This window comes from Artibeus jamaicensis, unplaced genomic scaffold, assembly GCF_021234435.1.
Source record: "Artibeus jamaicensis isolate MK-2021 breed Jamaican fruit bat unplaced genomic scaffold, CSHL_Jam_final contig_867, whole genome shotgun sequence".
Classification (NCBI taxonomy): Eukaryota; Metazoa; Chordata; class Mammalia; order Chiroptera; family Phyllostomidae; genus Artibeus; species Artibeus jamaicensis.
In genome coordinates, this window is record NW_026521995.1 from 8,199,662 (window position 1) to 8,225,406 (window position 25,745).

The 25,745-nt window shown below is 36.4% G+C and overlaps 1 protein-coding gene across 1 annotated transcript in view; it reads left to right on the forward strand.

Annotated features, from left to right (window-relative positions):
• Window positions 1-25,745, forward strand: part of ODAD2 (outer dynein arm docking complex subunit 2) — a 178,152-nt gene that overhangs the window by 125,753 nt on the left and 26,654 nt on the right. The window contains exons 17-18 of the mRNA XM_037140830.2: window positions 12,375-12,563; window positions 13,848-14,069. Of these exons, the coding sequence (XP_036996725.2) occupies window positions 12,375-12,563; window positions 13,848-14,069 (411 nt within the window). The remainder of the gene's footprint in view (window positions 1-12,374; window positions 12,564-13,847; window positions 14,070-25,745) is intronic.

The window sequence follows — 25,745 nt, forward strand, 5'->3', positions numbered from 1 at the left end:
TCCATTGAGTGACAGACACCAGACTATATTCCCAGAGAGAGTCAAAGAACAAGACCAGGGTTCCTTATGGAAGAACTCACAAATTATTGGAAAAAGGATGCATAAGAAAATAATCACAATATAATGAAAAATGGCTTGGTATTAAATGGCCAAGTTAGATTTTAGTATTAGTGGATTTAGCAGCTCAACAATGTCATCAAGGACCCAGGCTATTTTTCCCCTTTCTGCTCTGCCAGTCTCGGTGTGACCTGTGATTAATCCTTATTATAAATTGGAAAGCTTTTCCAGAAGATTCCTAGGAGACACTATCTCAGAACTCACTGGCCATAACTGAGCCATAAAAAGCCCACTCCTGAACAAATCTTTGACAAAGGGAATGAGATGTTTAGAATAGGTTAGGCCAGTCAAGGATGACCTCTGGGGTATAGAGGCACTGTCTCCTGATGCATGTGTGTGAGTTAGACACTCAAATAGAATCAAGGCTTGGCATGCACAGGGGAATGAGGACATGGATTTTGGAGAAAAACATCTACAAGGAAACAGAGGGAAGGGAGTGACCAATACTGAGAAAGGGAATCGGGGGGAAAGCAGTGTGGAGGTATTATTTAAGCTGCTATTTTAAACATGTATTAGAGAACAAGTTGATGGCTGCCTGATGGGTGGGGGGTTGGGGGACTGATTGGAAAAAGTGAAAGAGATTAAGAAGTACAAATTGCCAGTTATAAAAATAGTCTTGTAAAGTACAGCATAGAAAATATAGTCAATAATATTATAATAACTATAAATGGTGTCAGATGGATACTAGATTTATTGGAGTGATCATTTCACTATGTATATAATTGTCTAATCACTATATTTTACACCTGAAACTAACATAATATTGTATACCACTGTAATTGAAAAATAAATTTAAAAACAAAAAAATAAAGAAGAACAAGCGATGGAGAAATAGATGGTTAAGTTATACTTGGAAGGAAGCTCTTAGATATGTCAAATACAAAAGAATTTCAGGTGCCATGATAGAGACATGATTAAAGAAATACAGCATCTCAATATAATCAAGCCAGGAAAAAACTAATTCATAAAAGTGTGGCTGTAAAAGTAACCTTTTATTTGAATATTCCCAAATAGAATAAAGGAGAAAGAAAATACTGTGAAGATACATTTTTATAGGAGGTTGGGCTCTAAAGTAAGTACATAAGAAAAAAATCATAGTTGAATGTATCCTTACATATTTCTGAAACACCCATTCAGTTTGCATGCACCCATTCAGTCTGCAGTCCTGTAGGTTTTTAACTGTAAATCCCAGAACCACCACGTTCATCTGAAGGGCAGAACAAAAGAAACTATGCCTACGTGGTCTATGCATGAAGATGATTCTGCTTTTAAAGTTACTGTTTAAAGAGGACTAAATATAAAATTCTATCGCTTTTACTTGCCTGAGGGTTTGCTTTATTCTATTTTCATACTAAACCTCTGTGATTGCTTAAAAACAGGGTTTCAAAATTTATGAAGCAAAAATTGATAGAGCTGAAAGAAGAAACAAAAATCTACAATTATGGTTGGAAATTTCAACACTCCCTTCTTTGCAGCCAATAGAAAAAAATAGAAGATAAGTGAGAATATAGAAGACCTAAACAATGGAACCAACCAACTTAAATATAACTGATAATTATTAAACATTCCATCCACAACAGCAGAATGCATATTCTTTTAAACTGTGTTTGGGACATTCACAAAACTGGGCTATATTCTGAGCCATGGAACAAACTTCAAGAAATCATAAAAATTCAAATCATACAAATTCTTTAACCATAATAAAATTTAAACTACAGCTCAATAGCCAAAAGATAGCTGGGAAATTCCCAAGCGTTTTGAAATTTAAAATTATGCTTCTAAATAACCATGAACCAAAAAAAAAAAAAGAAAGAAATTACAAGGAAAATTAGAAAATATTTTGAATTGAATGAGAATGAAAACACAACATATTAAGCATCGTGGGATACATCCACAACACTGCTTAGAGGAAAATTCATAGCATTAAAGACCTAAGTTAAAGAAGGAACATCTAAGTTTTCATTATTAAAAACTAGGGAAAGAGGGCAAGTACATCTCAAAATAAAGAGAAGAAGGAAGTAATAGTTAATAGAAGAAAGTAATGAAATTAAAAGCAAAAAAAAAAAGTAAAAAGCTGATTGTTGGAAAGGAAAAACAATAAAATTGATTTTCCTTCCCAAGGAAAGAGCACTTCCTTCCATGTGGCATCTACCTGAGGAGAATCAATAGTCACACCTGCAGAAATACATCTGGCCCCACCCTGTGGAGCTTAAGCTCTGCTGAGGAGTATATCCAGAGCTCTTTCAGTGACTAAGCCTAACAGGCAGTCTGTAAACAGAGGCAGATTTCTGAGTGCTTTCGGACTTGGTACTCCCCCAGGCCTGCTGCTGGTAAAATTCAGTCTTAGTATATAATTTGGTACTTTCAGCATGCTCCATGGCCCAGCAGAGGGAACCACAATCCGTGGATCACTGATAGCTCCAAACAGGTTGTCCAGGACCCATCACAGGCAGCATCTGATATAGGTCTGAACAGAGATGTTACAGATCTTCCTAACACTAGAAACAAGCACAAAGAGGCAGACAAAAAGGGAAGACAAAGAAATGGGCCACAAATGAAAGAACAAGAGAATTCTCTAGAAGAGCTAAATGAAAAGAGGACAAGCAATTCATTAGATACAGAATTCAAAGTATGGATTATAAAAATGACCAAAAACATGTAAAAAGACATAGACACTATAAAAATGACCAGTCAGAAATAAAAATGCAATATATGAAATAACAATATATCAGAAGGAATAAATGCTATGTTACATGAAGCAGAGTATAGAATCACAAATTAGAGGACCAAGTAGGAGAAAAACACTCAGAGAAGCAAAAAGAAAAAAGAATTAAAAAAAATGAAGATAGTTTAAGGGGACTTTGGGACAATATGAAGCATAACATTTATCATAGGAGTTCCAGAAGGAGAAGAGAGAAAGCAAGGAATCAAGAACCTATTTGAGGAGATAATAACTGAAAACTTCTCTAACTTGAAGGAAAAGACACACAAGTCCAGGAAGCACAAAGTCCCAAACAAGATGGACCCAAAGAGACCCGCACAAGACACGTCATAATTAAAATGGCAGAGGTTAAATACGAAGAATCTTAAAAGCTGTAAGAGAAAGGCAGTTAGATGCCTACAAGGAAGCACCTGTAAGAGTGTCATCAGATTTCTCAATAAATATTTCAGGCCAGAAGGATTGACAAGACATATTCAAAGTGATGAAAAGCAAGGACCTACAACCAAAGCTACTTTACACAGAAAGGCTATTATTTAAAATTGAAGAAGTAAAGAGCTTACTAGACAAGAAAAAGTTAAAGGAGTTTGTTACCACCAAATCAGTATTATGACAAATGTTAATGTATTTTTCTGTACCCGTTTATGGTACCCAACATTTATGTATCCAACATTTATGTACCCAACATAGGAGCACCTAAATAGGTAAAACAAATCTTGATGGACAAAAAAGGAGAAATTGACAGAAATACAATCACAGTAGGAGATTTTAACACCCCATTGACATCCCGACAGATCTTCCAGACAGAAAATCAACAAGGATTTGGTGGCCTAAAATGACATATGTGATCAAATAAATTTAATTGATATCTTCAGAGCATTTCACCCAAAAGCAGCAGAATATACATTCTTTCCAAGTATACATGTAACATTTTGTAGGATAGAAAACACGTTAGGACACAAAACAAGTCTCAATAAATTTAAGAAGATTGAAATCATATCAAGCATCTTCTTTGACTATCAGATAGTATGAAACTAGAAATCAGTCACAAGAAGAAATCTGAAAAATACAGAAAAACATGGAGGCTAAATAACACACTATTAAACAGTGAATAGGTTAACAATGAGATCAAGGAAGAAATCAAAAGATACTTGAAACAAATGCATATGAGAACTCAGCAATCCTAAAATCTGTGGGACACAGGGAAAGCAGTCCTAAGAGGGAAATTCATAGCATTACACGTCTATTACAAGAAACAAGCAAAAGCTCAAATAAATAATCTAACTTTACATATAAAAGAACCTGAAAAAGAACAAAGAAAGCCCAGAGTGAGTAGAAGGAAGGAATAAAGATTAGAGCAGAAATAAAATAGAGTCAAAAAAAACAATACAAAAGATCAGTGAATCCAAGAGCTGGTTCTTTGAAAAGATAAACAAGATTGACAAATCTTAATCCAGACTATCAAGAAAAAAAGTGAAAGGACCAAAATTAATAAAATCAGAAATGAAAGACAAGAAGTAAGAACCAACACTAAAAGATACAAAGCTTTGTAAGAAAATATTCCAAATGACTATATCCAACAAATTAGACAATCTGGATGAAATGGATGTATTCCTGGAAACATACAGTCTTCAAAAACTAAATCAGGAAGAATCAGAGGATGAATAGACATATTACACCTATTGAAATTGAAACAGTAATCAAAAAATTCCCAACAAACAAAAGCCCCAGACTGGATGACTTCACAGGTGAATTTACCACACATTTCAAGAAGAACTAACATTTCTCCTTCTCAAATTATTCCAAAAAATTCAAGAGGAGGCAAGGCTCCCAACCTTATCATATAAGGCCAGCATTATCCTAATTCCAAAACCACATGAAGACACTACAAAGAGAAAAAAGGTTATATGCCAATGTACCTAATAACTATAGATGCTAAACATTTTCAAGAAAATATTAGCGAATTGATTATAGCAATACATCAAAAAGATCATACACAGTGATCAAATGGGATTTATTCCAGGGATGCAAAGTTGGTACAATATTTGCAAACCAATAAACGTGATACACCATATAAACAAATGAAGGATAAAAACCACATGGTAATATCAATAGATGTAAAAAATGCTTTTGATAAAATTCAGCACCCATTTGTGTCAAAACTCAGCAAAGTGAGAATGAAGGGAACACACCTCATTGTAATAAAGGCCACATATGACAAACCCACAGCTAGCATCATAATCAGTGGGCAAAAACTACCAGTTTATTCCAGTTAAAATTGGGAACAAGACAGGGATGTATGCTTTCATCACTCTTATTTAACATAGTACTGGAAGTTCTAGCCACAGCAATCAGACAAAAAGAAGAAATGAAAGGCATCCAAATTGGAAAGAAAGAAGTAAAACTATCATTACTTGTAGATGAAATGATACTGTGTATAGAGAACCCTAAAGATTCTACAAAGAAACTACTAGAACTGATAAATGACTTCTGTAAAGTAGCAGAATACAAAACTAACATCCAGAAATTAGTTGCATTTGTATACACCAATGAATTACCAGAAAGTGAAATTAAGAAAACAGTGCCATTCATGATTGCTTTAAAAAGAATAAAATACCTAGGAATAAATTTAACCAAGAACGTCAAAGACCTGTACTTGGAAAATTATAAGACACCTTAAGAAAGAAACTGAAGATAAGTAGAAGCATCACTGTGTTCATGGATAGGAACAATTAGCATCATTAAAAAGTCCATACTACCCAAAGCAATCTATAGATTCAAGGCAATTCCGATAAAATACCAATGGTATATTTCACAGAACTAGAAGAAATGTTCTAAAAATTTACAAGGAACCACAGAAGACCCTGAATAGCAAAAGTAATCTTCAGGAAGAAGAATAAAGTTGGAGGACTCATGCTCTGTAATATCAAACTATACTATAAGGCCATAATAAGAAAAACAGATGGTATTGGGATAAAAACAGACATATATATCAATGGAACAGAATAGAGAGACCAGAAATAAACCCATTTATTTATAGTCATTTAATATTTGGCAAAATATACAAAAACATACAATGGAGTAAAGATAGTTTATTCAATAAATTTTGTTAGGAAAATTGGACAGATACATGCAAAAAATGAAATTACACATTCTTCTTATTCCACACACAAGAATAAACTAAAAATTGATTAAAGACTTAAATGTTAGACTCAAAACCATAAAAACCCTAGAAGTAAACATGGTCAGTAAAATCTCAAACATTTCTTGTAGCTATATATTTTTTCTGATACGACTTGCTAGGCAAGGGGAACAAAAGAAAATATAAATGGGACATCAAACTAAAAATGTCTTTGCACAGCAAAGGAAAGCATCAACAAAGTGAAATGACAACCCACTGAAGGGAGGACATATTCAGTGATAACATTTGAAATATACAAAATTTTAAAGAACTTATAAAGCTAACACCAAAAAACTCCCTAAACAATCCAATTAAAATAAATGGGAGGGAGGTGGGGAGCACGGGGGGTAGGGGTGGGCTGGGATGGGTGTAAAAGACAGAATACTGTACTTAAACAATAATTAAATTAAAAAATTTAAAAAAATAAATGGACAATGGACCTGAACAGACACTTCTCCAAAGAGTATATACAGATGACCAATAGACATGAAAGGTTGCTCAATGTTACTAATCATCAGAGAAATGCAAATTAATACTACGAAAGGATATCATCTCACCCGTCAGAATGGCTATCATCAATCAATTAAAAAAAAAGTGTTGGCTAGGATGTGGAAAAAAGGGAACACTCATACACTGTTGGTGGGAATGTAGACTGGTGCAGCCACTGTGGAAAGCAGTGTGGAGTTACCTGAAAAATTAACATGTAACTGCCTTATGACTCAAGAATACCACTTCTGGGAATTTATCCGAAGAAACCCAGAACACTAATTTGAAAGAATATATGTATGTAGCTCTATGTTCATTGCAGCATTATTTATAATAGACGAGATTTGGAAGAAGCCCAAGTGTCTATGAGTAGATGAGTGGATACAATAGCCCTGGTATATTTACAGAATGCAAATTAGTCAGCCATAAAAAAGAAGAAACTTTTACCCTTTGCCAAAGAATGGATAGACCTGGTGAGCATTGTACTAAGTGAAATAAACCAGTCAGAGAAAGACAAATACCAAATGGTTTCACTCATATGTGGAATCTGATGAGCAAACTGAACTAACAAGTGAAACAGAAACACACTCAGATAAAGAACCGGCTGACAGCTCGTGGGCTGGGGATGGGAGGATAGAGCAAAAGAACTCACTGGCAGAACAACAGTGCAGCGTTGTGTTGGGGGACAGGGTGTGGTGGGTGGAGGTGGAAGAGTGTGAAGGGGGATAAATGGAAATGGAAAATACAATAAAAATCGAGCTATTAGAAAACGTAAAAACAGACTCACGGATACAGAGAACAGACTGATAGTTGTCAGAGCAGAGGGGGTTGGGGGTATTGTGGAAAACGTGAAGGATAAAAGTACAAATTGGTAGTTGCAAAACAGTCCTGGGTATATAAAAGTACAGGATGAGAAATATAGTCAATAATATTGTAAATGCTGTATGGTACCAGGTGGGTACTTGAAATATCAGTGGAATCAATTTGTGAAAGTAGATGATCGTCTAACTTTTATGCCATATACCTGGAATGAATACAAAGTAATATTGAATGTCATCTGTAGTTTAATCTTTTTAAACTATGCCACCATCTTTTCAAAATTCCTCTAGTTTTTCTTGAAAAAAATTGTTCTGTAATTTTGTAATTAAGAAATTAGATTATTGCCATATATAACATCTCTCAGAAGAGTTGACCTTTTGTGTGATACTTTTGAAGTTCCCTGAAATTCTGAGAGATGTTGTTTTTGCTTTTGAACTTACCCCTTCATCAACCTCATTTACCCAAGTGTGTTGTTAGGGTTCACACAGCTGTGATGTGGTGGAGAGGCTTTGGGGTTAGGCATATCTGGATTCAAATATTCTGCCACTTCGCATTTTTCTTTTTACATATTCATTTTTATAAGTTTTTTCTCATGGAACTACTACCTCTACAAGAACTACCAATATTTACTATCTCAAAGGATAATTTGGATGAAATTATGTTGGATATTTGACTAAAGATTAATATGTTCATATTTACATTATTTTGATTTGATTGCATATGAATACATAGAAGTATAATAAAGTGACAATGTAGAAAACCTTTGAAGGTATAATAATTTATTTTATATTACATAAAAACTTTATTATAGAATTTCAGAAAAATGACAGTTAAATAATTTTATTACTATATCAGAATTTAGAAGTGTGTCCTATCAAAAATTATATTTATATTTAACATGGAGAGCAAGGTAAACAATATTGCTGACATCATTTCCCAGAGCAATTGGGAGAGGCAACAAGTTGTGGAAAAAGGTGCTTTGCCCTTCCTTACACTTGGGGAGAACTGACTTGGTCCCTCCTTCACCATTTACTAGAACTTCAGTTTGTTTTGTTATGCCCTCAGTGAGAGTTTCCTCTTATATTTGTGAAATTGCATGTAATCAAGTTCAGTGAATGTTAATTGAGCATATATACTCACTGCCAGAAAATGGCATAGGCATTGGGCATCCAACTGTGAATAACAGAGTTTCTACACTTTGAAACTCACAGTTCAAGACAAAGGCAAAGAAACAAGCCACTACTGCACAGAGGGGTAAGTGCTATTATAATACGGAAGAAACAGGTGGGAGCAGCTTAACTCAGACTCCAACAAAGTTCAGGAAAGGCTCCCTTAAGAAGTCGGTACCTTGGTTAGTAGCGGAGGATGTGTAGGAATTCCCAAGCTAATAGGAAAGTAGACACAAAGGGCAGGAGACATGTACGAGCAGCTCATTTGAGGACATGAAACTTGAAGGACTAATGTGTAAGCAGTGCTCCCAATACTGGCTGAAGTTCAGACTCACTGGCAGTTTTTAGAAATAAAGGTGTTTTTTATGGGCCCCACCCCAGACTTAATGAATCACATTTTCAAAGAATGACTGTCAGGATTTTGATTATTATCTCCTGTGGAGAGCACTGGCATAGGGTTGGTGTGTGCCCTGGGGGTTGAAGAAGGGGGTTCAAGGCAGGGAAAGTGAGGCAGGGAAGCCGGGGGCACACCATGAAGGGCTTGGAAACCAAGTGTGGATTTGGGTTTTATCTCAGGGCAGGGACAGCGATGGAAGGGTTTGAGGGGTGTGGGATGAGATAATCAGATTTATGATGTATAACGATCAGTAAGTTTACTAAAACATGACCCCTGTGTCCCTAAGGGCTACAATCCAGCTTATGAGGTCCAACATCTTTGAACCTCAGTCTTAAAAGTCTGTAATGGAAATAATATCTACTTGAATGTTTATTTTGAGGCTTAACTGAGAAAGTTTATCAAACTGTCTGATATGTATTTGGCACTCAAAATACTAATTTCTATAATTTGGGAAATAATTAGTGGACATCACACAGCCACCATCATACATCAGGGGAGGGCATTTCTGTTCAACCATCTGTTTTCAGATTCCTCTGACAATTTTGTTTCTTCTGCCCACACCTAGAACACTGGGGCAGTGCCCACTTCTACCTCACTCCTTGCTCTTTCACAGTCTTGACTTCAGTTACAGATGACTTCCAAGTCTACACATGCATCCTTGGTGTTCTTCCTGAACTGAAAACCCATATATCCACCTTGGATGTCTCCATTTAAATGCCTCTGGGCACTTCATCCAAATTGTGTGTTCTAACACCAAATACCACCCTTCCCCACTCCAAGAAAACAAAACGAACCCCTGCCTTTCCAACCTTAGCACCACTAGGTCAAGCCACAAACGTGGGAACCATCACTGAATCACTGGTCTTTATCTTCTTTAATCAGTCCTCACAAATGCACACCCTTCTCTCCAGGCCTAGACCATCACCCTCATCCAAACTATCCCACCTCTTATCTGAACCAGTGAGATATCCTCTGAGTTCCCAGCACCACACTACACCACCTTCACTCCTGCAATACTGAGAGAGCTGCCAAGAAACAAAATTGATAAAATCCCCTCCCCACCTCACACCCCTCCATGCTTAAACTTTTTACTAACTTTCAAATGCCTTAAAGGGAACTCCAAACTCTGTACCAAGACTAATAAGATGCATGAAAATATCACCTTTGAAGTCTCATTTCCCCCATTCCCTCTTTCCTATTTTATGCTCTTTAACCATTGTGAACTAGAAAAAAAAAATCACTTTCTCTCTTTCACCCTGAGGTCTATATTTCACCACGATTCCTCTACCCAGAATCCCCCTGGGGTGTCAGGCCTTAGCTTACAAATGTCCTCTTGGTCCTCTTGGGATCAGTCCTTGAATCTTCACACCAGCCGAGACTCCCTTGTTGGATGTATTTGCAGTATCTTTACCTCTTCCCTCTAGGGCTCTTCATTATACTTGTAATTTCTTAATGCCCATGTTCCCCACAGATTGTATGCAACATGATGGCAAAAGGTAACACAGAGTCAATCCATGTTATTCAAAGATTTGAATTGCTCAGGAATTCTCCTACTTGCAAAATGTTTTACATGGACATTTTATTTTTTTATTTATAAAAATATTTTATTGTTTATGCTATTACAGATGTCCTGAATTTTCCCGCTTTGCCCCCTTTCACCCAGCCCACTCCCCATTTTTATAGTCAAGCCCCATACTGTTGTCCATGTCCACGGGTCCTTCGTATATGTTCTTTCACTAATCCTGTTACCTCCTTTCAGTCAGTCCCCTCCTCCACCTCCCCTCTTACAGCTGTCACTCTGTTCCATGATTCCATGCCTCTGGTTCTGTTTTCCTCATTAGCTTATTTTGTTCATTGAGATCCTATGGAATTTGTCTTTTACTGAATGGCTTTTTTCACTTCGCATAATAGTCCCCAGTTTAATCCATGCTGTTGCAAAAGGTAGGAATTCCTTTTTTCTTTCTGCTGCATAGAATTCCATTGTGTAAATGTACCATAGTTTTTTGGATCCACTCACTTACTGATGGGCACTTAGGTTGCTTCCAACACTTGGCTATTGTAAATTGTGCTGCTATGAACATGAGGGTGCATAAATTCTTTTGAATTGGAGTTTCAAGATTCTCTGGGTATATTTCCAGCAGTGGAATCACTGGGTCAAAAGGCACTGAGGAAGATACAAATAAATGGGAGGATATACCATGTTCATGGATTGGAAGGATTAATATCATTAAAATGTCCATAGTACCCAAAACAATCCATAAATTCAATATAATTTCTATTAAAATACCAATGGCATATTTTATAGATCTAGAATAAATATTTAAAAAATTTACATGGAACAACAACAACAAAAAAACCCAAATAGCTTCAGCAATTTTGAGAAAGAAGAACAAAGTAGGAGGGATCACAATACCTGATATCAAACTATACTACAAGACCACTATAATCAAAACAGTCTGGTATTGGCCTAAGAACAAACACAGAGATCAATGGAACAGGATGGAGAGCCCTGAAATAAACCCATGTCATTATGGTCAATTGATATTTAACAAAGGAAGGAAGAGCATACAATGGGATAAAGACAGTCTCTTTAATAAATTATTTTGGGAGAATTGGACTAGTACTTGCAAAAAAAAAATGAAACTAGACCACTGGCGTACACCATACACTAGAGTAATACAAAATCTTTTGTAATTCCAAAATCAATACTCATGTCACTTTCTTCCTTATTCATGGTCATGCACAGAAAGGTCAAAACTTTGAGTTGCTCAATAGGCATGCTCTCAGCTAAGCTTAAAGAAAATGACACTCTGCCTTCTTGTTTCAGCTTTTATACTGTTAATTGCGTGTCCATTTTGCAGTCTACTTAGTGCCACATTTTCCACATTTTTGTGTGTTTTTCTAATGATTTTACTGTTTAAAATGGCCCACAAAGATAGTGTTTTCTAGTATTCCTAAGCACAAGAAGGTTGTAACAAGCCTTATGGAGAAAATACATGCATTAGATAAACTTCTTTCAGGCATATGTTATACTGTGTTATGCATGAGTTTAATGTCAAAGAGCTAACAATATGCTAAATAAGAGACTTTTAAACAGAAAACCAGAGGATTGCAGGAACCTAATGCTGTACTTCCCTTAGGAGCAATGGTTCAGTATTCACTAATTTCACTCTGTGATGGTTTTATAGAACATATCTACTGAAAATAATAGCATTCTGCTATATTTTGTTAATCTTTACATTTCCAGTAGTTAGCGCACTGACTCATAATTGTTGTTCAGTAAATGTTCTTTGAAACTGAATTGTGTGTATGTAGTCTATATACACACATACTTTGTACATAAAAACATAGCAATTATGGGTAGTATAGAAATAAATTAAACTGAATTTTTTAATGGCACATACTTCACAGATTCATCATTACTTTATTTTTAAAAATGTTAAATATTAGTTTATTATTAATATCTTTATTTTTGTTGTTATCTAGGATGCTGGAGAAATGGTTCGCTCCTTTGTTGGTGGTTTGGAACTCGTTGTCAATCTCCTGAAATCAGATAATAAAGAAGTTTTGGCAAGTGTATGTGCTGCTATTACCAATATAGCAAAAGATCAAGAAAATTTAGCTATTATTACAGATCATGGAGTTGTTCCTTTACTGTCCAAACTTGCAAATACGGTAAGTAATATGTCTTTTTATTTTAAATGCAAATTATCATAAGATATCATGGTGTGGAGGCAAAAACAATATATTTAAGGTCAAACCACCTGGGTTCAAGTTTAATATCTATCACTTATGAAGTATGAGATTTTGGTTAATTCATTTAATTTCTCTGAGACTAATAAGTGTTAAAATATGTTTTAAACTGTACAGTGTTAATGTGCAAGTATCTTGTCAAATAAAGGCTGTTTTTACTGGCAAGTGAACTGGTGACAAATATGTTACTGTAGAAGTGTTAACTATCATTTTCACATCATTGGTGTTATCCTTGAGATAATCGTTCATGGCAACTTTAGAAATTAAATGTTCCTTCCCCACTGGCAAGCTTGGATCAATGGCATTCTTGAGCTAGGGGACTTAGGCAGTCACTGTACTGCTTATCCAGAGTTGTGTCAGATGTAATAAGTAGCCTTGGGAGATAATGACTTCACCATGACCAGAGGTATTTGAGAGTAGCTTGGACTACCACTTAGCAGAGAATCATAGACTAGAGATTCAATCATGGTAAGTATGTTTGGTGAAGAAGGGCCAGTCTACTACTGAGTTCCTAACAATATCTGCCAGGTCCAGTTAGGGACACCAAGTTGTTGCCTAAATTAAGAGAGCAGTACAATTAATAAACAGAAAACTATATCCTTTTTCAGTTATATTATACCTATACAATTAATAACACACAAAAAGAAGGATATAGTGTCATAAAGAATACAGAAAGGAAAATGGCAGACTCAAAACACATCGCTGTTTGCTGTACTGTCTTCTCTCTCTTGGGGATCAAGGTGTATTACTGATGCAGTGATATTCCTAGGATAAAGTAGAATTTATCTATTTGCCCCAGTTAAGTGAAATGCTCCCTTAACTTAAAAATGTCCTGTATTCCTTAATTATATTTATTACTAAATCATGTGCAGACCTATAATTTTGTCCGGTGAGTATATTTACTGAAAAGGAAATTGAACCTTGAGTAAATAATAATAATACTAGCCAAATAACTAATGCCAGGCCCCTGATCACCTTGGAGTTCACTGACAATGTTCAGTTCATAAAATGAGAAATCAGGATTGAAACTTTGTCCATTGGTGACCCACCAAAATACTAGTACCCTTCAAGACAACACCTGGGTATCCAGCCAGTCCTTCTCTCTTGACTCATTGGCATCTTAGTGGGTAATAAGCATCTAGTGCATGAACATGATCTCACAGGATCATTGTAACACATATACCATCATTTGTTTCCTTTATGGAGAATAATGATAAACTCAGGCGTCATCTGGCAGAAGCCATTTCATGCTGCTGTATGTGGGGCAGAAACAGAGTGGCCTTTGGTGAAAACAAAGCAGTGGCTCCATTGGTGCGCTACCTGAAGTCCAATGACATCAACGTGCATCGAGCAACAGCTCAAGCCTTGTACCAACTCTCAGAAGATGTTGATAACTGCATCACCATACACGAGAATGGCGCAGTCAAGGTACAGTTGGCCTGCTTTGCAGTTCTGTACAAGTTAGGCAAACGTAGGCTGGGAGAAACTAAGTAATGTTCAAATTTTACTGGAGGGGGTATTTGAACACACAAAACTGCCTCCTTGTTGGGTTAGAGATGCAGGCGGCCTGTGTGTTATCATGGATTATGCTGTGCAGATCATTGCGTGGAGAGAATTTTTCTAAATAAAAAACTATAAAATGTACTCAGTAAAATAAGTAATCATTCCATGATTTGAATTTGATTACAGAATATTTACAGTATAGGAACAAGCGATGGTATTTATAATTTTATTTAATATTTATTTAGAACTTAAATAATAAAATAAAGGCAGCAACTAAACTGCAAAGGAACTGGCTGAAACAGCTGCTAATCTTCAGTTTGTTGGCCTTAAATGTAAGGAGAAAGTACCAATTCAAAGACACATTTTTTTCAAAAATATATCTGCGTGTCAAATTTTCTTTGCCTTTAAGCAATATACAGGTAGGAGAGTTTCTGCACACAGACTGTAATGTATCCATGCATTATGTAGAAACTGCCTTAGAGCTTCTGAATGGAACATTTTGATGACAATAAATATAAAAATACTTAAGAGTACATGAACAGCTTACCTGTATTAGGAAAAATTGATTAAAAGTGTTGGTTTTTTTCTACATCTCGTTTCCTTGTACAGTACAATTTTACTGTATATTACTTCAGTTGGACCCTATGACAATGCATTTACATTTTGAAATGCATGACCACAGTGGGCTTGATCTTTTGAACGAGAGTTAATAAAATCTCCAGTTAATCATATCTGGTCAAATTTATACGTGCTGAATATGAAACATCTCAGGAGGAATAAGACTCTTAAGATGACAATTGATAATTTTTAAAGCAATTTTCATTTATCTTTCAAATCTATTATAGTTTAATATAATGTTAATTTTTCTGAAATTAAACTAAATTTACATATAAATGTATCAACCTTTCCATTATAAATCTGTTATTACAGCTTGTAAGTTAAGTCAAATTAGTTTCTTCAGGCAAAAAGCTGGCATAAAAGCACCTTTTAAACTAAGCACTAATGATTTGAAGTAAATTATAAAAAATATATATATTGGAATGCTAACTCGAAGCTGCTAATGAATGATAAAAATGCTGTCATACTTCAAAAAAGAAGACATTTCTAATTTAAAATTACTATATACATTCAATTCTTGAACAGGATTTGCACAGCCTAACATGCCGTAAGTACTTGTGTGCAGTTTAAAAAAATGAAGCTATAAAATTTAATTAGTCTGGTAAAATATCTGACATATAACGTATGCTCAGACAATTGCCAGTAACTTTAAGGAAAGAATATCTAGACTACTTAGAAAATTTTAAAATGTAATAAGCTTTGCATTTACCATTCCATTGACATATTATGTGCCAGGGGTACATGCAACTCTCAATTATTTCTTCCAACACAAGTCGACAGATAATCCAAATCATTTATGAAATTGTATTCTGCTGTGAAAAGTGTTGAAACTGTGTTCACCCACCCACACAGCTCATATGTATTGGAAAAAGAAGATGATCAAAACAATTAAGGTGAGGGGACAGGAAGGAGAAAAGCAAAGAAAGAGTCGGTTGCAGTCTAGGCCCTTTCCCAGGTCATTTCCTGGTACATTAAGGGCCTCTCTGTCTTGTCTGCATTCCTACCTGCTATTTCTACTGGAGGGTAACTGTGAAGATAGGACTTTTTAAAAAATGTTACTCTGTAGAGGCAAGTCTTACCTGGGCTCTCCCTCTTGAGGCCATGAAGAAAACATTCTCTGATTTTCTTTAAAGAGGAAAAAAAGCATCACTTTTACTAGGTTTATGTAGAAAAACTGGGGTTTGGTAGTTGCTTGGATCTGGAGAATAAAGAAAAGGGTTGAGTCAAAAATGACTCCAGGTTTTGGGCTAGATTAAGAGAGAGATTTCTTAGCCAAGATAATGCAATAAAATAATTGGCACAGTGGGATGGTTAAAATACCTGCAGTCAATGTGTCACAATGTGTCACTGCTAACATTTCTGACGTGGAATGCATATAAACTTCACCCACTATTTTGGCAAACCATGGCTGTTTTTATTCCTACTTGCTGTGGAACCCCTCTAGTCAAGTGCATGTAGTGTTATTTCTCAGGTCTGCAAACGTTCCTGCTGCAGCTGCTCAGAAGCAATGTTGACAGACTCTTTGACAATTACCAGAGTCATCTTGTCACCTTGGTCATAAGTAATTTATTCCAGAGTTAGCTTCCTTCGTCATTCAGCTTCCTCAACAGCAGTGGATGATGTCATGCAGCGTATCTGTCCCGTGCCCACTTATGTTTATTCAGTACTAACAGTGATGGAACAGGATTGAGGGCCTGGAACACAGTGAGTTCAGTTTCTAATGTTCAGTTTACATGGTCAGTTTGAATTTTTGGTCAGACAGTGCTGTCCACTAAGAATGTAATACAAGCCACATAAGTAATGCTAAATTTTCTAGTAGCCAGAATTTAAGAAAAGATCAAAGAAACAGGTGGAATTCATTTTAGTAATATAGTTTAGTTTAACCCAATATATCCCAAATGTTATTTCAACATATAATCAATAGAAAAATACTAAATTTTTTGTGCATAGTAAGTATTCAAAAAGTGTGTTTTACAATACACCCCAATTTGGACCAGCCACATTCCAAGTTGTCACCAGTAGCCAGTGGATTTCTAGTTGGACAGCACAAGTCTAGAGACAAGAGAGAGGAGACATTTCAGGAAGTATCAGTGAAGAGGAATTAAGCCATGATGAGGGCAGATGAGATGTTTTTGGCACAGAGTCTAGAGAAGCCTGGGAAATCTCTACGTTTTTCACTCACAGAGCTTGTGAAATAGGAAGAGCTGTTAGAGTAAACCCAGGAAGCTACTAGGTTAACCAGGTGTTCCAGAAGCCAAAGGGAGAGTGTATTTCCAAAACATTTGTGTTCAAACACTACAAAGCAGTCAACAGGATTTCCTGACTTATGTTGAAAAAGAATCCTGTGTTCGAGCCTTGGTGGGTAAGAATACTTTCTATATGAACTAATAAACCCCCAGCTCTACTAAGTACAATGTGATAAAAATAATTCAATCCTTATGCCCTTTTTGATTGCACACAGACCTCCTCAAAAGTATCAGCACAGGGTCTTGTATCATCAGAAAACCTTATGAACATGGATGCAGAGCTATTAGTAACTCTGCTGAAAATATAAGAAATCTAGGAAATGTATCTAAGTTATTTACAAATTATAACAAAACTGTAACATAGGAAAGTAAGTGAAAGAAGTTGCAGGAAAAACTGAGCAAGACAAGCCATGTCCTAAGACAGAAAAAATGATCAAGCAGAAAAGTGATGAGCACCTATAGAAGGCATTAGCTTCCTTCCTAGTGGTGACATTGGATTTGTTTTTTGCAAATGTCTACACCAGGCAAGCAAAAGCTACGTTATGGCCTATCGCGTTGTGGAGAGCAGGGAATTTAAGAAATTGCAGAAAATATAACCAGAAGTGGATCCAGCAGTGGGAGAGTGAGGGAGAGCACTTCCATTGGGCGGAACTGAAAGCTGGTCCTGGCCGCCTCTCAGACTCAGCGTGTGGAGTGGTGTTGCAGAGAGCCAGGAAGATGACTCCATAGTTTTTTGTAGCCTGGCACAGAAAAAAAAAATCATTAAAGCTTTTGGGTCAAGAAAATAGATTTTAGAGACTGAGATCACCCAGGATTTCAGTGTCTGTATTCAGTTTACATATTTAATGTTTGATTGAATTATATTTTCTGTTCATTGAAACTCTTACTGTGCCTTTGTGGTTTTGTGTACTTTCCTCACATGTCAGATATTCCCTTGTGTGCTGGGAATTGTCTACTTGGTGGGAATTAAATTACTTAGTAGGATTAGTAAGTATCAATGACTATATAATGATTCCATATATAGAGTTCCTGCTTGACTTTTTTCTTATTATTCAGATTTTTCCTTTAAAGTGAGAAAGTAACTTATGACTACTTAAGGGTTTCAATAAATTTGATTCCAGTTTATTATGTTTAACTTAATATCAATTATATATATTAAATGTTTTTCTTATTTCTTTTTTATTTTGAACATAAAAACATAATAGCTTTATTAAGATATAATTGACATACACATGCACATATTTACGATGTAAAATGTGAAAAGTTTCAACACACACACACACATCCAGTAAACCCTCTTTCTTGCCCCCTCTGTCCTGGGGCAACCACTGGTCTGCTGTCTGACAGCATAGGTTAGTTTTCATTTTCTAGAATCGAACTCAAATGCGATCATATAGTGCATACTTCTTTTTTGTTTGGCTTCTGTCACTCAGCTTAATTATTTTCCTATCCATCCACAATCTTACACATGTCAGTAGTCCACTCTTTCACTGCCAAGCAGCATTCCGTCCCAGTGTGTTTATTCTTTGAGTGATGATGGACATCGGAGTTATTTCCAATTTGAGGTTTTTACAAATAGAGCTGTTCTGAGCCTTCGTCTACAAGTCCTGATGTGAACATATGCTTTCACTCCTCTTGAATAAACACCTAGGAGTGAACGGCTGGGTCATCCAATAGGTATATGTTTAACTTTCTAAGAAACGGACAAACTGTTTTCCAAAGTGCCTATGCTATTTTAATACATTCCCACCAGCCATGCACGGAAGCATCCTCACCAGCACTTAATATGTTCATTCTTTGTTATTTTAGACATTCTAATAGGTGTGTAATGAAATTTCATGATTTAAATGTCAGTTTTCCTAATGACTGATAATGTAGAACATCTTTTTATGTGTTTATATGTCCACTGTGTAATACCTTTAGTAAAGTGTCCAACGTTTTTTTTACCATTTTTCAATTGGTTGTTTGATATTGAGAGTAGAAGACTTAAGGATTTTCACGTTTAAATGGTGGTTTGGAATAATAATAGTAAATACATAAGGACTTAGAATTTTAGTGTTCACATGTTCTGATCCCAAATCAGGACTTTTAGCAATTTGTACAGACAGTTTATAAGGGTATAAAATTAAATTGCATTTATACATTTAACATATATTTACTATACATCTATGTCAATTTTGTGTAAAATATTAAAACTACATCCAATTTGACTAGCTAATAAAGGCAGTCATGGAAGGACTATCTCGGTATTGTCTGATTCCTTTCTCTAAGTGTTTGTTCAATGCACTGCTTACCCAGCACTCCCCACACTCCCCATAGGAGTGACTCACATGGGAATCATATTAAGATTCAGAATCCGAGCCACTAGTTCTGGTGTCAGGCCTGAGAGTCTGCATTTCCCACAAGCACCAAGGTGCTGCTGCTGCTGCCTTCAGTCCGGGGCCACACTTCAACTATTAGCAGGTGCTTAGCCCTTGAGGAGGCTAAGAGCAAGGAAAGACCCCAGAACACTTGCCTCAGACCACAGGCAGCTTTGCCCCTTTTACAAACATTACCTCTTTTTCTGCTAACAGGAAGAAAGTATAGGAAACACTGTTCTAGAAGACATACAGCATATTCTTTGATATCCTTTCAAAGGCAATAAAATTAATTGCATTGCCAGGAGTCTCAGATCTTATATTTCTATTTTCAAAACTTACAGCTTTGAAGATAGTATTTTAAATAGACATTTGTCTCTGTGCATGCTGGCTCTGCTTCAGTGCAGTGAATTCACCTTGCTTCTGCTAAGTTACCACCACCCCACTCCCAGCAAAAATACACTTCCTTCCCTGTCTTGAAAGCTAAAGGGGAGTAAAGATGAAAAAGAGAGTTGTGTATAAGTGTAGCAGAAGAACTAGATAATAATGGACATAAAATATTTTTCATTTATTCAACCTCCTATGTGCCAGATAATGTTCTAAAAGCACATTTACACACAGTTTTTCTTTTAATCTTTTCCATTATCCAGTGAGATGGGTATTATTATCTCCATTTTACAGATAAAGAAATTGAGTTTCATGGAGTTTAAGTAACTTGTCCTAAATCACTCAGGTTATATGGAAAGGACTCAAGGAATAGGATTCCAGGGTCTATTCTCTTAACTGCCATTGCCAGGTAAACCTGAAGGTCCCCGAGGCACAGGTGCGGTGTGGCTGTGGGCATGGGTGTTTAAGGCTGTGTTTGAAAGACTCAGCCAGTTAAGAAACTATGGCAGGAGGCGGAGTAGCCATTGGGGAAGGCAGAAAGAGAACAGGACTCGGCGGAGAACATGACTGTCTTATGGCAGAATGGCCCCTGTCCTGGTTGTCCCAGCCTTCCCATCCTCTTGGGAAAATACATCCCAAATGCTCTGTTTCTCTCCATTTCCGTGATTTTTCCAGACTCTCTTACTGCCACTGAAGCTTTTTTATAGTCTTAAGTTACACCCATTAAACATTACTAGTAAGAAGTTAAACCAAATTATTTAAGAAAATTATTTATATTTTAATCTTTAGATAGACAGTATTAATAAGGGTAGCTACATTTTCCAAAGGTAGGTTAAGAAGCTTGTTATAGGTAAGTGGAAAAGGTTAAAGTTTAATACAAAGCTCATATATTCAGGTTTTTTAGCATACACACACAGAGAGCATAAAATATCACTAATATTTACTAAATTAACTAATATTAACCTCTATTTATCATTACCTTTCCTGATGGCCTCAGCATACATCTTCTGTTTGCAAAGCCTTCTCTCTTCTTAGTTTAGATGCACCTGTTCCAAGATGCTTTCTCAGACTCATTGGGTTAAATAAGTAACATTATTCCTCAGTTACTCTTCATACAACACTTTTTGTTTCCTTCATAGCATTCACCATGCTTGGTAATTATTTCATCCATTTACTTGTTTTTGACCAAGCCCTTCTTATAGTATCTGTGAGGCTTATGAGACTCTTGGTCCTGCTCTCTCCTGGCTTCTGAGAGTGATGAGTAGAAGGGCAGGTCCTACCTGTGTGGAGAATTCAGGTACCATATACTTACTGTTCCTCTAATTTCACCAAATAATCGTAGTCACCCATTAAATGAATAGTAAATATTAGAATAGTAGGCTGAGTTGTAAGAGATGTCAGTGCTTTCTTACACTAATAAATAGCTAATGTAAATATCTGTTGTTTTTTTTTAAATATTTTTTATTGATTCTACTGTTATAGTTGTCCCATTTCCCCTCCTTTATTCCACTCTGCACTGTGCCCCCTGCCTCACCCACATGCCCCCCTGTTTAGTTCATGTCCATGGGTCATACATATAAATTCTTTGGCTTCTCTACTTCCTGTAATATTCTTAACCTCCCACTGTTTATTTTATACCAAATATGCTTCTTATTCCTTGTAACTTTTCCCACATTCTCTCCCCTCTGCCTTCCCGCTGATAACACTCCATTTCTGTGATTCTTTTCCTGTTCTAGTGTGCTTAGTTTATGTTTGTTTTGTTTAGTTTTTTAGGTTCAGTTGTGGATACTTGTGAATTTGTTGTCATTTTACTGTTCATATTTTTTATCTTCTTTTTCTTAGATAAGTCCCTTTAACATTTCATATAATAAGGGCTTGGTGATGATGAACTCCTTTAAGTTAACCTTATCTCAGAAGCACTTTATCTGCCTTTCCATTCTAAAGGATAGCTTTATCAGATAGAGTAATCTTGGATGTAGGTCTTTGCCTTTCATGACTTGGAATGCTTCTTCACAGCCCCTTCTTTCCTATAAGGTTTCTTTTGAGAAATCAGCTCATAGTCTTATGGAAACTCCTTTGTAGGTAACCATCTCCTTTTTTTCTTGCTGCTTTTAAGATTCTCCTCTTATCTTTCATCTTGAGTAATATAATTATGATGTGCCTTGGTATGTGCTTCTTGGGTCCAACTTCTTTGGGACTGTCTGGGCTTCCTGTACTTCCAGGAAGTCTATTTCCTTTGCCAGGTTGGGGAAGTTCTCCTTCATTATTTTTTCAAGTAGATTTTCAATTTCTTACTCTTCCTCTTCCCCTTCTGGCACCCCTATGATTCAAATATTGGAATGCTTAAAGTTGTTTGGGAGGTTCCTAAGCCTCTCCTCATTTTTTTTTGAATTCTCGCTTCTTTATTCTGTTCTGGTTGAATGTTTATTTCTTCCTTTTTCTCCAAACATTGGAGAACAATGTTTTAAATCAATGTTTCTTAAAACATTGATTTAAGACCTGGTTTCCTTCCCTTCGCTGTTGGTTCCCTGAACATTTTTCTTTATTTCACTTTTCATAGCCTTTACGTTTTCCTCTATTTTGTGACCATATTCAACCAGGATCTGAGCATCCTGATTACCAGTGTTTTGAACTGTGCATCTGATAGGCTGGTTATCTCTTCATCTCTTAGTTCTATTTTTGGAGTTTTGATCTGTTCTTGCATTTGGGCCATATTTCCTTTGTCTCACGCAGCTGTTAAATTACAAGGGGCAGAGACTTAGGTGTTTGCCAGGTTGGGGCAACCCTCTGTGCTGTGTCATGGTGCTGTCTGTGGGGGAGGGGTCTGAGAGGGAATAATGCTGCTTGCTCTGTTCTTGACCAGCTTTCAATCACTTCCCCCAATACCTACAAGCAACTTGGGCCATTGTGGTGCTGATTCCCAGGGAAGGGTGGGTTTGTGAACATTCTAGAACACCTGTGGGACTCTCCAGCAAACTCTCCTGTTAATTGGGAGTTTCTCCCATTGCCACAACACACACAGGTTTTTTCAGTCAGAGGTTTTGAGGCTTTTATTTCCCCACGCTGGAACCCTGGGTTGTGCGTTCTGTCTTACTCCCCAGTTGTTCCTCCCAGTTTATCTGCACACAAATGTGGAACTGCCTACTCTACCAGCTGCTGCCTCACCCGGTCCACCAGCTGTTGCCTTGCCATACATTCCCTCTCCACCCTGGCTGCCCATCTCCATTCCTCCTACTGGTCTGTATCAGTTTCTTGTTTAACTCCTTGCTTGTTAAGACTTCCACATAGTTTGATTTTCTGGCAGTTCTGGTTGTTTTTTGTTTTTAAATTTGTCGTCATTCTTCTTTTGATTGTGCAAGGAGGCAAAGTGCATCTACCTATGCCTTCATCTTGGCTAGAAATCCTTTCTCATGTTTTTTAAGTGTATGGTTAGATTGTTTATTGGAGATTTTTCTTGTTTCATCATCTAGGCCTGTAATGCTATGAGTTTTCTTCTTAGGACTGCCTTTGCTGTGTCCCATAGATTTTTGGGTTGTGTGTTATCATTTCCATTGGTCTCAAGATATCTTTTGATTTTTTCCTTAATTTTATTTTTAATCCATTTATTGTTTAGTAACATGTTAATTAGCCTCCATGAGTTTGGGTGTTTTCATTGTTTTAATTGTGATTGATTTCTAGTTTCATATTGTGGTCGGAGAAGATGCTTGATATAATTTTTTTTGATATAATTTTGATCTTAAATTTATTGAGACTTGTTTTGTGTCCAACCATGTGGTTTGTCCTAGAAAATATTCCATGTGCCCTTGAAAAGAATGTGTAGTCTGCTGCTTTGGAATAAAATGTTCTGAAGATATTATTTAAATTCACCAGATCTAGTCTGTCATTTGAGACTGCTTTTTCCTCATTTCTGAAAGATCTATCCATTGATGATAACGAGTCAATGAGATGTTTAAATCCTCAACTATGACCATATTACTCTTGATCTCAGCCTTTATTTTTATTGGTTTTCTTTATATATTTAGGTGTGATTGATCACTTTATCATTTTGTAGTGTCCTTTTTTTGTCTTTTATAATAACCTTTGTATTAAATCCTATTTTGTGTGATGTAACTCTTGACAACTCAGCTTTTTATTCATTTTCATTTAACATGAAATATTTTTTCCATCTCTTTACTTTTACCTGTGTGTGTTTTGTTGTGAGGTGGGTCTCTTCTAGGCAGCATATATATGATTCTTGTTTCCTCATCCACTTAGCAATCCTATGTATTTTGATGGGAACTTTTAAGACATTTACATTTAATTGATATGGGTGGTATTTATTGCCATTTTATTCTTTATATTTTTGTTCTTTATTTTCTTTCCCATCCTTGAAGAAGACCCTTTACCATTTCTTGTAATACTAGTTCGGTGGCACTGAACTCTTTTGAGTTTTTCTTATCTGGAAAGCTCTCTATTTATCCCTCAACTTTAAATAATAGTCTTGCTGGGTAGAGCAGTCCTGGCTGTAGGTCCTTCCTTTTCATCACTTTGAATATTTTGTCTATCCTGGCTTGAAGTGTTTCTGTTCAGACATCAGCTGACAGTCTTATGAGAGCTCCTTTGTAATTAACTGTCGTTCTCTTGCTACTTTTCAGGTTCTCTCTTTATCATTTTAAGTATAATTTGTCTTGTTGCGGGCCTCTTTGGGTTCATCTTGTTTGGGACTCTCTGTGTTCCACAGACTTGTGTGTGTTTTTCCTTCACTAGAAAAAGAAAATTTTCAGTTATTTTTACTCAAATAGGCCCTCAATTTCTTTTGGAACCTCTATGATACAAATATTGTTATGATTCATCTTGTTCCAAAGGCCCCTAAAACTATCCTCATTTTTAAAAATTCTTCTTTCTTTTTGCTGCTCTGATTGGCTGTTTATTGCTTCCTCATCTTCCAAATCACTGATTCAACCCTGTGCTTCATCTAACTTACTGTTTATTCCTTCTAGTATACTTTTCATTTCAGACATTGTGTTCTTTATTTCTGATTGGTTCTTTTCTGTGATCTTTATATCCTTGCCATGTTGTTGAAGTTCTCACTAACTTCATTAAGTATTGTTGTCACCATTGTTTTGAAATCTATATTTGGTCAATTGCTTGGCTTCATTACATTTAATCCTTTATCTTCAGATTTCTCCTATTCTTTAATTTGGCCATGTTTTTTATCCCCCATTTTGTCTGCCTCTCTGTGTTTGCTTCTGTGTGTTAGGTTAATCTGCTATGTTGCTCAGTCTTGATGTGGTAGACTTATGTAGTAGGTGTCCTGTTGGACCTAATGGCACAGTCTCCTTAGTCACCTGACTGGGTAATTGAGAAATGTTTCTTGTGTGGGTTATGTGAGCCCTCATATTAGATTTGAGTCTTAATTGCTGTTGGCCTGTCTGTGCATGTGGTTGACTCTCAGGCTACTGACTGTGAGGATCAACGTTGAGCACAGTATAAGAGCTGTTTTTGGGTGGGTGCTAGCCTAATGAAGTGGAATTTGCCTCAGCAGGTTCTGGTACCAGTGGAGAGCTTCCTTTGGATGTGCCATGTGAAGCTTATTGGATCCTGCTCTGATATTTTCTGAAGCTGACTACTACTGTGTGTGTTGGTTCTGAGGCCTCTTGGGTGGTACTCTAGTGCAGGTCAATGTCAGACTATGCCTGTGACTGACACTGAGCAATGTATTTAGAGCTACAAAGTGATCTACAGTTTGTGGCTGCCTCTCCTGGTCCTAGCTGTGGAATAGACCAAGCTGTGTATCAAGGCTGGCTTCCATTAGTACCAAGTCTCGGGGTAGATCAGCAAAAGACCCAAAGCTTCTGGAGATTGGCTTACCTGCCTCCACCTGCTGGCTGCCTGTTAGACTCAGTCACGGAAAGAACTTCTGGCAATACTAGAATCACATGAGGTAGATTCTCAGTGAGTCACCAGGAAGGGTTAGTAGTGTTCACCAAATTGATACATATTCAAAATTGGTG